The sequence below is a fragment of the Ascaphus truei genome, chromosome 5, assembly GCF_040206685.1.
Source record: "Ascaphus truei isolate aAscTru1 chromosome 5, aAscTru1.hap1, whole genome shotgun sequence".
Taxonomy (NCBI): Eukaryota; Metazoa; Chordata; class Amphibia; order Anura; family Ascaphidae; genus Ascaphus; species Ascaphus truei.
In genome coordinates, this window is record NC_134487.1 from 140,956,243 (window position 1) to 140,969,360 (window position 13,118).

The 13,118-nt window shown below is 39.9% G+C and overlaps 1 protein-coding gene across 2 annotated transcripts in view; it reads right to left on the reverse strand.

The window, feature by feature from the left end:
• Nucleotides 1-13,118, reverse strand: part of NEURL1B (neuralized E3 ubiquitin protein ligase 1B) — a 66,109-nt gene that overhangs the window by 12,666 nt on the left and 40,325 nt on the right. For both annotated transcript variants that reach the window (XM_075600986.1, XM_075600987.1), the window contains exon 2: nt 3,933-4,496. In XM_075600986.1, the coding sequence (XP_075457101.1) occupies nt 3,933-4,496 (564 nt within the window). The remainder of the gene's footprint in view (nt 1-3,932; nt 4,497-13,118) is intronic.

Below are 13,118 nucleotides of genomic sequence, written 5' to 3' on the forward strand. Positions count from 1 at the left end.
ACTGTTTAAATAGCGGTCAATAAACAGGTAACGTCCAAAGGGATCTAATCATGTTAATGATGTCTACACAAGTGTAAGGGAGAGGAAACCTGGAGATGAGAGCACACAATACAAATTGGTAACTACTAGAACAGGAATAATAATTTTTTAAAAATCTAAAACTGCTTTGTATGTGGACATCAGTGTCAGCCACATTAACAAAGTGTCAAACCTTCAAAGCACTTAAACATCAAAAAAGGAACTAAATTGAAACATTAAAAATAAAACATACATTATATAATTTAAATAGTTGCAAAACCAAATTAAAACCAGAAAAAAACATAAGGAATGTGTAGAAATGTTAAATTTAACCCATCATAGAACAAAATGTGGAATATTAGATAATGATATGAAGGTTGGCATCATAAATAAAAAATATATATAAGCCGTATGTTGGTCTAAATCAGGGGTCTCCAAACTTTTCAGTACGAGGGACACATCGTATATTCTACATATTTTCGCGGGCCAAAGAAAATAAATCTTTTTATAATTTTTATATATTTTAAAGATGAATGAATAAGTTTTATTTGGGTCTTTTTGGGGTAATCAGCATGATATGATTCAGAACAAAAGAGAAATGTGATAATTACAAAGAAAGGATGCCGTGCTTACACTGGGAAATTGTATATAATGAGCAAATATATATATATATATATATATATATATATATATATTTCAAGTTGCTGCGGGCCGGATAAACCTTGTGGGGGGCCTGATGTGGCCCCCGGGCCGTAGTTTTGAGACCTCTGGTCTAAATAAATGAATAAACCTGTACAGTATACTGTAACTGCAAGTTAGTAAATGCATAATATTATATAATACAGGGGCGCGCAAACTTTTTTTGCTGCGCCCCCCCTCCCTGCTCTCCTCCTTTGTGCGCCCCCCTACTTACCTCGCACGGCGTCTGGGTCGTGTCACGTCACCCGCAGCGTCATTTGACGTCATGTTACCAAGGCAACCGTGATGTCACATGACCCCGCGGCGTCATTTGACACCACGTTGCCATGGTCACGCGTCCTGAAGCCAGCAGAATCCCGGTAAGTAGAGGTTACAGAGGCATTGCGCGGCCCTCCGGCATTTTATTTAAATGCCTTGGGGAAGAACGCGGGACCTCTGCAACCACCCCCCTTCCCCAAAATAAATCTCGCGCCCGCTGATAGAATACATCCTAGTGAGAATATAATGATTTATAGTTTGAATAAATTATATAACATACCAACATCCATATCAAAATAGATAACCATAAACTGTATAGACTACCATAAATGAGCATATGAGCATCTTATCTTTAAACACATGAATAATTGGACAGCATGAATATGCCAGAATATATATATAAATCGCACAATAAAAAATGCATGCAGAATAAATCAGCCAAAGGCTTAGTAAATCTAGCAGATGATACTCAAGTGCTTTGAAGGTTTGACACTTTGTTTGCTTATACGACTTGTTAATGTGGCTGACACTAATGTCCACATACAAAGCAGTTTTAGATTTTTTTTCTTATTATTCCTGTTCTAGTGGTTACCAATTTGTATTGTGTGCTCTCATCTCCAGGTTTCCGCCCCCTTACACCTGTATAGACATCATTAACATGATTAGATACTTTTGAGCGTTACCTGTTTGTTAACCGCTATTTAAACAGTGATTACTAGAATGTGAGTTACTCTTTGATAAAGCGCCTCCACGGTGAGAAACGCGTCAGAGTACGTGTGTGTGATTTTTTGGGGCTATTATGCCGAATAAATAACCTATTTAATTTTTGCCTCCTGCTCTTAACTTTTTCTTGCTGTGCTCTACCTCCTACCCTTCTATGACACTAATGTGGGCTGTGGGATTAAAGGTTTTCATCTGACCTCTAAAGACTTCATGATACTAAAGTGGGAAGCCACATATAGTATCAGCAACACAACTATTTCCGGTAGGCAGCATTACTCACTTTTACATTTCAGACAGTGAATCCATTGAGAATAGTCTCAAGGCACATGATAGTTTTGAGTGACAAAATAATCTACCAAACCAAAAGACATGCCATGGAAAGCACACTAATGAACATTAGCAGTGTTCGACAAACCTATACATTTGCTCGCCCCGGGCGAGTGGATTTAACCCCCGGGCGAGTAAATATTGGCCCAAGCAGCACACGTTTGGTACTAGGTGGCAGTAGATTTTTTTGTGTGGCGAGTAGATTTTTTGGTGATTTGTCAACCACTGAACATTAGGATATTAGTGACATTTTAGTCTATGTAATGTTGCCAGGTGGAGATGCGATAAAGTATACATAGATCACAAAACATTATTCATTATGGCAGGTGCTCAAAACGGTTGCAAAGGTCAACATACTGTATCACGCACACCCATGGTTTCTGAGCCATGCGTCTTAAATTGGGATGTTTTCATGTATGCACGGGAGAAAGGCTGGGTGTCTGAAATGTTACTTAATATTCAAACTGGGGTTGTTTTAAACTACCAACACGAAGAAACGTTTTCCCATTGCTATACTGTGAATACAAGGGAATTGAAAGAATACATTAATAAAAGCAAACTCATATTACATCTCATAAAGTCTCTAATATTGTGAGACAGCCATTTCAAATACAAATAGCAAAAGGTCACTAAAATAATGTATTTATTTATAAGAAAATGAGAAAGAGAATGTAATATTAACTTGGTGGATCCAGAAGGATATAGGAGGGTATTTAGTAGTAGGACAGGTGCATAAAACCTTAAAACTAAATCATACAAACCTGCAGTACGTGCAGTGCCCTTTCTAATATACGTTCAGTAACCACAGACTAACTGCCCTACAGATAGTATGAGAAGGGGAGAGTGCTTTACAAAGTAAAACACAACAGTAAACTGAAAAACCATCAAATCAAGTATCTACTGTGACAGGAGCTATAATACCGGTTTCTGTCAACAGTAAACCTAGATCACAGCAGAAAAGCGCCAGTCTCTTGTCTAAATGAGGTAATTTGTTGATCTGTTTTTTTTAAGGGTTGGAAGTTTCCAAGATCTTAAAAAGTGAATTAGAACACTCCTGTATTTACTGATAAGATGGGAAGCTGGTGTTTCTCTGGAGGGTCAAGTGTTGTCTAAAAAGTCTAAAAACCCAGTCTGATAACAGAGGAATGCAATGTAAGAGGCCCTAAAGAGTCTCTTGTGAGAGACACAAGATATACAGTAGGCAGCGCCACTGACGGCTGGCTAGAAGTGAGGGGGGGAGGAGGACATATCATGAGAACTGTGGTGGACCACGCACAGTCGGCAAGAGGGGGTGTTGGCTGAGGTTAAAAAAGCCTAATTCGATCTACTTTGTCCCTCTAGCCATTGAAGTAAACATCTCCATTACAGAATCCAATTACCAGGCAAGACGCAAGTAGCTAAGAGGAGGGCACTTAAAATAAGTTTGCAGTCGTGATCTGCTGTGGTGTACTTAAGAGTGACATACCGAGGTCTGTCACTCCGGAAGGACAGGGGGACTAACACATGTGCAAAATGCACACTGGAGAAATACTTGGCTCAAAAGCAAAATATAGAAACATACATGTGTTATAATAAAACCAATAATCGATTTGTATTTATATTACGATTTATATTCTGAAACTTCACATCTAATCCTAAAGTCATAATTTGGGATATGTCTAACGGCTTTCCATGTAATATACAATACAGACTGTTTTGCTAGAGAAAAGTTGGGTAACCATAAATGAGGTAAGAATATTGTAGTGAATCCAAATTTACGATGATTTGGGTTAACCTACAGTACAATGCCTTTCTTGCAAAGACGAAGAATATCTGATGATAATCAAGACTTAAAGACTGCATAAAACACAAAACACACAATATACACATTGTGCATCTGTAAACTTGGGAAAAAAATAGGCATTTACCTAGTATTTGCACTTCCTGGGTGATGCCATACACATCAATCAAGGCCCACAGAGGGCCAGAGACTTTAACCCCGCAGTGAAATAATATGGGCTCATCATCGTTGACACTGTAGAAGACTCTGCCATGTCGGTCAACCCAAAAGGCCAGGATATTGTCCCGCTGAGCAAACCTCTCTGGTAAAGCTTTGGCCCAGTACCCGGGCCGGGTAACCAGATCTGGGCATGCATATTTGGGTATGTCTTCAGACTTCATCTGTGCTGGGTCATGGATGGTGAAACCAAAACGCAAAGCTCCGCTCCATCCATGGTGTACAGATACCAGCTTCAGACGCACCTTCTCATAAAGGTGGATGGGTCGGCTGGTAAAGGTGATCCCGTTGCAAAAGCTGTTGCGCCGGATGGCCTTCCTTCCATGGGTGTCCAGGCGGATATTCTTGCCCTTGGCTTGGCAGTGGAAGCGTGGAGACTCAGTGCGGGAAAGGACCAGTCTCCTCTCCTGACCACAGTGGAGAAATGTGTAGCAAGGTCTATTGGCCACTGGACGACTGTGATGATGGCTTGTGTCTGCATAAAGAAGAACACATGATACAAATTTAATACCAGGATCATATTAAATAAACAAGATGGCTATTCATCTGTGAACATAGCTTGTCTGTTTTAACCTATTATGTACAAAGAGGATAGGAGTTTTTTTTTCCGTTATCAGAACTATGAGTAATAAGGTTTTGTGCACTATGATCATTTTTGATAAATATGGCATAATATAAAGCAGTCTCTCAATAACATGCCAATATAAAGTTTTGCACCTCATAAAAGTCTAACAAACGCTAATTCACTATAATGATGTACTCATTAAAAATTTTTTAAACCTGTGTGTCCATGAAAACCATGTCATAAAACAATATAAATAGCATGGACTGTACTGCGAGAGTCAGGAATAGTCAGTCCTTTAACATATTTCTGTTTATTTGTGGATGACAGGAGCCTTTGCACTGGGTCCCCTCCTCAAGCAGTAAGAGTGTTAACAAAGAGGCAACTTACGCCTCCCACATCCAAAACAGACATGAGAAACCCCGGCTGTCTCTTTCGCATATAGGGTGCACGTTTTGTTAGGAAAACAAAGAAATGGGGAAAAAAACATCCCCCGCCCCGCACGTGAGCGCGCGTTGTTTCCCCACCTGTTCTCGCTACTTTCCTACTTATTTACCTCTGCAGATTTGAACAGGAATGTTGGAACTGGAAATACGCAGAGACCGTTTCCTTTATTATATGTGATTTTGTTTCCAATTACAGGATAAAACTGTGCGGCTGAAATGTAAAAGGACGGCAGGTAATGTACATTCACCCCGCTGGAAATTACATGCTGTTCCCCCAGCCTTTCCTTCCTTCCTCCAGTGCCATAGTATTGGAAAGGTTTAACCCCTTCACCTCTTGCAGCAGCAGTTTTGCACATTAAATGATGACAGTAGCTTTTGAAGCATTGCTCCCGGTGATAAAGACTCGTCAAGAGACGGAACAGTAGCTGTGTGGTTAAAGCTGCAATATGGGTTCATGTTAAAAATATATATTTTTCTAATTACAGGTTCGAAGCAGGGGGTCCCCGGAGCTGAACCCCCGTTAATTTCAGTTTGCAAAGATATTTACCTAAGTAAAGGGTGCTGGTATCTCTGCGGAGTTTAAAGCTCCAGGTGACGCGGGCCAGTAGGAAGCCACACCCGATGACATCATGGCTTCCTATTGGCCCATGTGATGCGGGACATTTAAACGCCACCATTAGATTAAGGATCACAGTTTCTCTGCTTGCTGAGATACCGGCACAGCTACGGAGCCAAGTATCTCTGCAAGCAGGGGGTCCCGGGGCTGAAATTAACGGGATCAGCTCCAGCGACACCCTGCTTCAAACCAGTAATAATAATAATATAATAAAAAAATGTATATAAATTTTAAGAACCCGTATTGCAGCTTTAACATTCAGGTGTCTAAAGTGAGAGGCCTATTGTAACACGTGCCATACAGTATTAATCAGCACTTTTAAAATCCCTATATTTCCTTGTGTATCAGGTAACTTAAATCTGTTTTTTTTTAAAAAAGTAAGGATATTAAAAAATAAACGTAAACAAAGGGCGCATTTTCAATCATAGAAAACAATGGTCCGTGTGCCTACCAGGCTTTCTAAAGGTAAGGGGGGGGGGGGGGGGGGGGAAGTCTAAACGCTATATTCAAAGATTTGCCATTTACAGTCTTTTTAACACAAAACAAGCATTTCATTTCTGAAGCAACCATTGAAAATGGTAGTGAAGATATGATATGGTTTGGTACATTCAGGTTATGATAAACAGTACACGTTGCCAAGTGGGATGACAGTTTTTACAGGGCGAGTTATTCTCTGCTGTCACACGCACTCTTACTTTGGTGCATCCGGCAACTCTACTCGGGGTACAAATTGATGCAGCTTCACAAGGACAGTTGGTGTGGATGGTATATTTAGCTCTACACAGACTTCTGAAATTGGCTCGAGACAGACAGGGGCTGAGGAGGGGGGTGGGGCAGTGTCAGGCTATTTCTGACTACACTCCACAGAGCTCCAATACAATGCAGTTACAGTAAGTGCATAAGGTTTCAAATAAGGTCATGCATTTAGGACGTAGCCAAAAAAATCCCCAGAGTAAAAATACTTCAAGCTGTTTAAAAAAAAAATAAAAAAAAAAAACGGGAAATGCACGTTACACCCCAGCCTTACTTTGTTTTGTGGTTTCGGAATAATTGAAAATAAGACTGTCACACATTATTTTATATCAAAGGGACTATCAATAAGACTAAGCAACTTAAGAAGTAACAAGATATACAACTCTATTGCTATGCGGCAGTCTATCTATCCTTGTTGACAACGCTGTTGAGACATCATGACACCGCAATGTTGCTTACAAAATGTTCAGAGTCCATACGGCATTTAAACACTATAATTGTGATCCAAATCAGTCTTAATAATTTTAGAATAATAAAGTAGGTAACAGATTAACAAATATGAATACAAATCCAAGACTGAATTATTAACACTTGAAGTTAGCTGGCTGCAGTGGCCACAGTATATACCTTCTCTGTTATAAAAAAAAACAATACTGTAAACCTATTTTTTATTTTGTAGAATTTCCTGGTATCTGGGAATTCTGAATTAACTTGTATATGTGATTAAGACCACATTTTAACATATGTTAAATAAATGTAAGAGATAAATTAAATACCGCCATTTTGTTATCATTATACAGATGCAGCGGCCATTATTTGAACAAATCATGGCGCCGTTTTCGTGTGCGCTGCTGTACTCCACGCGGCATTAACGCGGCCAATCACCCCATGCACACGTGTTTATCGCGGTTGCTTTGTTTGAATTTCATGTATTCTGTTTCTTTGGGTGCAATGAAATGAATGAACTGTAATGTGTACAGTACTGTGCTACTGTGTCAGTTTCAGGTGTTTAAAAAACAGAACTCTACAATGCCATTTTCTGCACTCGCGTCTTAAAGCTGCAGTTCAGTCTTTTTTTTTTTTTTTTTAATTATTTTTTTTACTTCATGTGGGTAATCTCTAATTACCTAAAGAACTGTATAGCTGCAGGTCAATTCGTTCTCCATGTATTGATCGGCGAAATTTGGTGACATCATTAGAGAAGGGATATGTTTTTCTTCTGCTTCTGTCACTCAGTGGAAGCTCATGAATATTCATGAGCACTCCTGCACTGACATGTGCTAGAGGGAGGGCAGGGCTGACAAAGGGGTGTGCCAGGACATGAAGGGGCAGTGCCTTAGCAAATGGTTGTTAAAATTGAATACAAGAAAATTGGTCTTTCAAAGTTGTTTTTTTAAAAACAGAAAATGCTAAAAGTATTTTTTCTTACTACAGAACTGATTTATTAAAAAAACACACATGCAGGATATTGACTGAACTGCAGCTTTAAGGTGGTACGGTTGGAAGAAATCACGCGCCATGACATGGGTATTCCAAGGTAAACACCGTGTGAAATGTTTGAATAACGGCCGCTGCATCTGTAGATTGTTTGTTAAAAATGTCTGTTTAAAACATAACACCAATGGTGCTGACCCAAATAGGACCAAAGTAAATTAATGGTAGTGATTGATTTATTGGGTTCAAGTATTTTCAAATCATCTGACTAACAAAACTTTAGGTATTATATGTAGATATCACAGATTACAACAGAGGTTTCCAACTTTTTTTGGTAAAGGAACCCTAATTATATTGTGAAATTCTGCAGAACCCCAACCCTCTCTAATAGTGTTTGAGACGAGAAGCATTGTAAGGAACCCCAACCCTCTCTAATAGCGCCTCCGAGATCTGATGCATTGTAGGAAACCCCAAACCTCTCTAATAGCGCCTCCGAGATCTGATGCAAACCTCTCTAATAGCGCCTCCGAGATCTGATGCATTGTAGGAAACCCCAAACCTCTCTAATAGCGCCTCCGAGATCTGATGCATTGTAGGAAACCCCAAACCTCTCTAATAGCGCCTCCGAGATCTGATGCATTGTAAATTCTTCTGTATTTCATCCAATTTTCAAATGACCTGAAAATTGCCGGGAACCTTTTAGTGATACCTGGGGAACCCACGGGTTGAAAAACACTGAATTACACTATTCAAGATGCAGCCCCACATAGATTGGCAAACTGCAGTAGAGATAAGAAAGTAGAAAAAGTCCATCTTACAATGTTGCCCGTATCATTTTAATGGTTGTACATCTCCCCAGCCTAAAAATCTGCACCGATTAATGAACAAATCTTACAGCTGAAGCAGCTGCAAGCAAATGAATGGGTCACTGTACCCAACCACTTTTTCCCTTTGGTTTGTGACATAATGCAGCCCTAATACTGGAGCTTAGATGATTTCATAATGAAATGTGGTTATAATGAAAAAGGGAGAGCCAAGCCAACTGGAAAATAAATATTACCATGTTACCACCTAAGTGGCACAACATCTTTAATCAGGTCACTGCTCGGCAGGTTTTTCCATCAGTGAAATGGAGAACAATGGAGAACTAACTGCACTGGGTTGCTTTACATCTGCAGAAATTATCTTATTTGTATATTGTCAGATAACATGTTCTGAACGAGTGGAAATTGTGTGTGCTGTCAATGGGTAGACTTGGAAAATCCTTAGATCTGTGCCCTTCAAAAGTCTCTGTGCTACGAGCTGAACTCTGCTCTATTGTGCATTTTGTAGGAAGGCCCATTGTAACCCAGCACGAGAGTAAAGTTGCTTTGTGGAAATGAAGGGGGATGTGACTGTATGTAAGGTGCGTTTTCTTTGATGAGCACCTGCTGCAAGCAGTTTAGAGCCGTGATATCTTTATACCAAGCCAGGTGATGTAGACAGACCGTCACAGATGGGGGTGAGGCACAGGACAGGCCATTCCCCCAGGACAGGCCATTCCCCCAGGACAGGTCGTGTTCAGAGGTGCGGCCGAGTTAAGTTTTTAACATCATTTTTAACCCCATGGTCTTAAATATTCACTTGAGTCCCTACGGAAGGATGGGCCATCAACTATAATATACTGTAGGTTGGTAAACTGTTAAAGCAGCAAAATGTAAAATCTTATATGTTGTTTTGAAAATAAATCAGTTCTATAGTATTAGATAATAGCGACTGTTTTTTCTGTTTTCATTCAACTCTTGATGACATGTGTAATGAGATTTAAAGCATTCTTTGATTTCTATAGCAGATTTTAGCCCACCTCCCCAGCAGTGCAAGATGTTTGCAACACTTTCCTGTTTGGGATAATTTGTTGCCAATGTTCCCAACAGTTTGAGCTATAAACATAGACAATGTTACCTTAGTAATATAAGGATATATTGTAGCTGCTGAGTTACACTGACTGAAGCGGCCATTACGTTAATCACAATATCAGGATTTTTACAGATTTATAACAGGAGCAGCAAACGATTGCCAGCTTAGGTAAGAATGCAGAATTATACATTATCACATGCTTTACATATAACAATAAGAATAACAGAAGAAGAAAAAGTTGTAAAGTAGTATTGCTGCCTTAACCTTTAAGATAAATGCAAATGGTAAGGGTACTGCTCATCATGTGCTTCCCTCTGCAAAGCAATCACCTCATTTCCCTCCATAATTAAATAATTAACAGAACTGCACAAAGCGCCAGCAAACGGCATTCATTATACAATCTTTACACCTGCTTATTCAATTTTTCCAGCAATTAAAGAATAAAAATCAGGATAAGAAAACAAGCCCACGCTTGTTCTCCATATCCGCCTCGTGCTTGTACTGCATATGATAACACTTGGCTGATAAGATAAATGCAAGCAGGTTTTATGGCGCTTCCAATTGGGAATAGCATCGTTATTTGAGTAATAATGTAGTAGTTGGTAAGCACTGGGGTAGAGGTCCTAAATTACACCATTGTCCTGTCACAAAGATAGGGTGTCAACTGGGATAAGGGAATCTTTTCTATGACGAGAATACAAAGTAGATCATTTAATGTAGTGATCTATATGTAGTCCCCAAATGAGCGTCAAATTATCTGCTTTGTTCTGCACACTGGCTGCTCAGATCAATTCAACCTTTGAAGAGGCAGTTGTGCAATAAGCATTGAACACCACCCTTAAAACAACAACTGTGCTCCATTTCACAGTGAGGATGACTACAGCTCTACATTTCTATGGCACCCGCCTTTTTTTTTTTTTTTTTTTTTAAAGTACCAGCAAATCATAGTGTCTCTTACGGAGATATATACCGATCTGCTATTCCCATTTCAGGTAGTATCCGCCACAGTATTTCCCAAGCAATGGTAATAGTTATGAGGGATCCACCTGTTAGTATAGCATATAGACAGAAGGGAAAATACCTAGATCTATAAATGATCTACAGCAGGGTATAACCCGCAGTGCAGTCCTCTACCGCCTCAACACAAAGAAAGAATGAATGAATGAAGAATGCAATGACTGCATTTATGCACTTTCCATAGTAACTTTGTATGTGAAGAGTTTGCCATTAAAGTGGAAGCTCCACATAATCATGGACATGTCTCTTTACTTCCCCGTATATTAGCTACTGAAAATCAAGCTTAGTATTTCATACGTCTTCTAAAGAAATTGCCGCAAATGAAAGTCCTTCAGAACCTCATTGTCGCATCTCTCGCCTTTCCCCTACTCAAAAGGATTGGCTCTTATTTAAACCATGCATATTCACATCACTTACACCGCTCATCCTACTATAGCTCATTAAATGAATCAAGTGGTTGAGAAGAATGCCGTTTTAACCTCACCTTTTCAGCCTAGACTTGTTTTTACTGCTTACCAAGCAGATAAAGAATGGCTGTAAATTCAACTGAGTGAAAAAACAGTGCTAGAAAAAAAATGCACAGAAAACTATGAACTTGTGAAATAGAATACAATATAGTATATAAATATAGTATATAAGCAGGTCTAACGGTCCTCACAAAGGATCAGTGTTGGGGCAAGAGAGTCCTATTGGTGACCCTTCAGATAATGCTGCGTTCCTTCTGCTGCCCGATCGCTTGGCTGGACACAAAAAATCCCCCATCCACCACTATGGTATGTATATAAAACTGTTCTCATCCCTCTGTGGTGCAGTGTGGAGAAAGCAGATTGCAAGGTACAGTATCGATGTTTATGTGCCACTAACAGATAAAACAGTAGTTTCTCACATATACTGTAGGTACAAAAAAAAAAAAAATCGCAAGTTTCAAATCTGTAAGTGAAACTATGATCCCTGACACTCAAAGTGTCTTCTCGTTCCAGCAAACACGAGGAGCTGTATACTGTATATTTAAGTGAGAAGCTCCTGTTTTTAGTCGTTTGTGGGGAATTAACATTGATACCACACAATCTGCTTTCTCCTTACTGCTCCCCCGAGGGATAACAACATGGCTGTGAAATCACTCTTGTTTCTAGTCATTGGAAGTCCATATCTCATATGGAGAGCCTTGTTTAGGGGCGTTATTCCACTAGTCCCTGCAACACATTTCTGGGCTGTTGCAGCAAAGGAGTAAACATAACAAGGTTCTACCAAAAAACCCTAAATACTATTCGTTAGGGACCTAGGCTGCAATAGAAAAGAGAGACTACAGTTACTTTTTGGTGGGCCAGAAAATATCACTGTGGCCTCAAGTAATCATGAGGAAAACATTTTTCTTTATGCTATCTACAGTACCCAGCTTCATGGGGAAATGCTTTTTAACTGGAAATGCATTCCGCTGGAAGGGGGCACTCACACACTCGCTGAACTCTGTCACATCAATAACGCAGTAAACAATATCACCATTGCTTGGGAAAAAAAAACAGAGAACATAGCTCCAGGCATAAGTTATGGCTAATCAACTGATTCTTAGTCATCATGGCAGCTGAAACTTAATAAATGGAATACATCTACACATATAACTCAGAGAAATGTATCCCGCAGGCAGAGACTAGAAACAGTTAAATAGGCCCCTTTACTGATTCCCATTACTCAAAATCGAAGATCACACAACCACGCAACAGCAGTTCTCACAAGATTGCCCATTTGTTGCTTGTATGTCTGAAGATGTAAGCGTCTGGATAGTTGCACGGTAATCATGACTGAAAGAAGCATACGTCTTTATGATTGGTGCAGCATGTTGATCCAGAACAAAGCAGAACAAAAATAAATATCAGTTCCTCAAAAGTTGGCAACTGTGGATAACAGTAGTATAGGTTATACTGTACGTCTATTACTGCGCTGCTCATATTGCAAACACATTTTCCACACGTGAAAGGACATGATACAAACATAACATGCGTTAGAAAGTAATAGAACGGGAGAAACTAAGATTGGAATTGGCAGGTGGGTAGTGCGCACTTAACTCCTATCTCCGCCATTAACATCTGCTGTGCTGAAAATATGAACAAAATTAAACTGCTAACATAGGTATGAGAGCTGTCTGATAACCATTCACATAGTATTTGTCTTCTGTGCCTCTGTGTTAATTCAGCGGTGCGCAAACTGGGGGGTGCGGGCAGTTGCAGAGGTCCCGCGCTCCCCCTCCAGGCATTTAAATTAAACATCTGGGGACCGCGCAAGACCTTTGCAACCTCTACTTAACGAGGATCAACCGGCTCCAGGACGCGTGACCATGGCAACGCGGCATCAAACGACGCCGCGGGGTCATGTGAC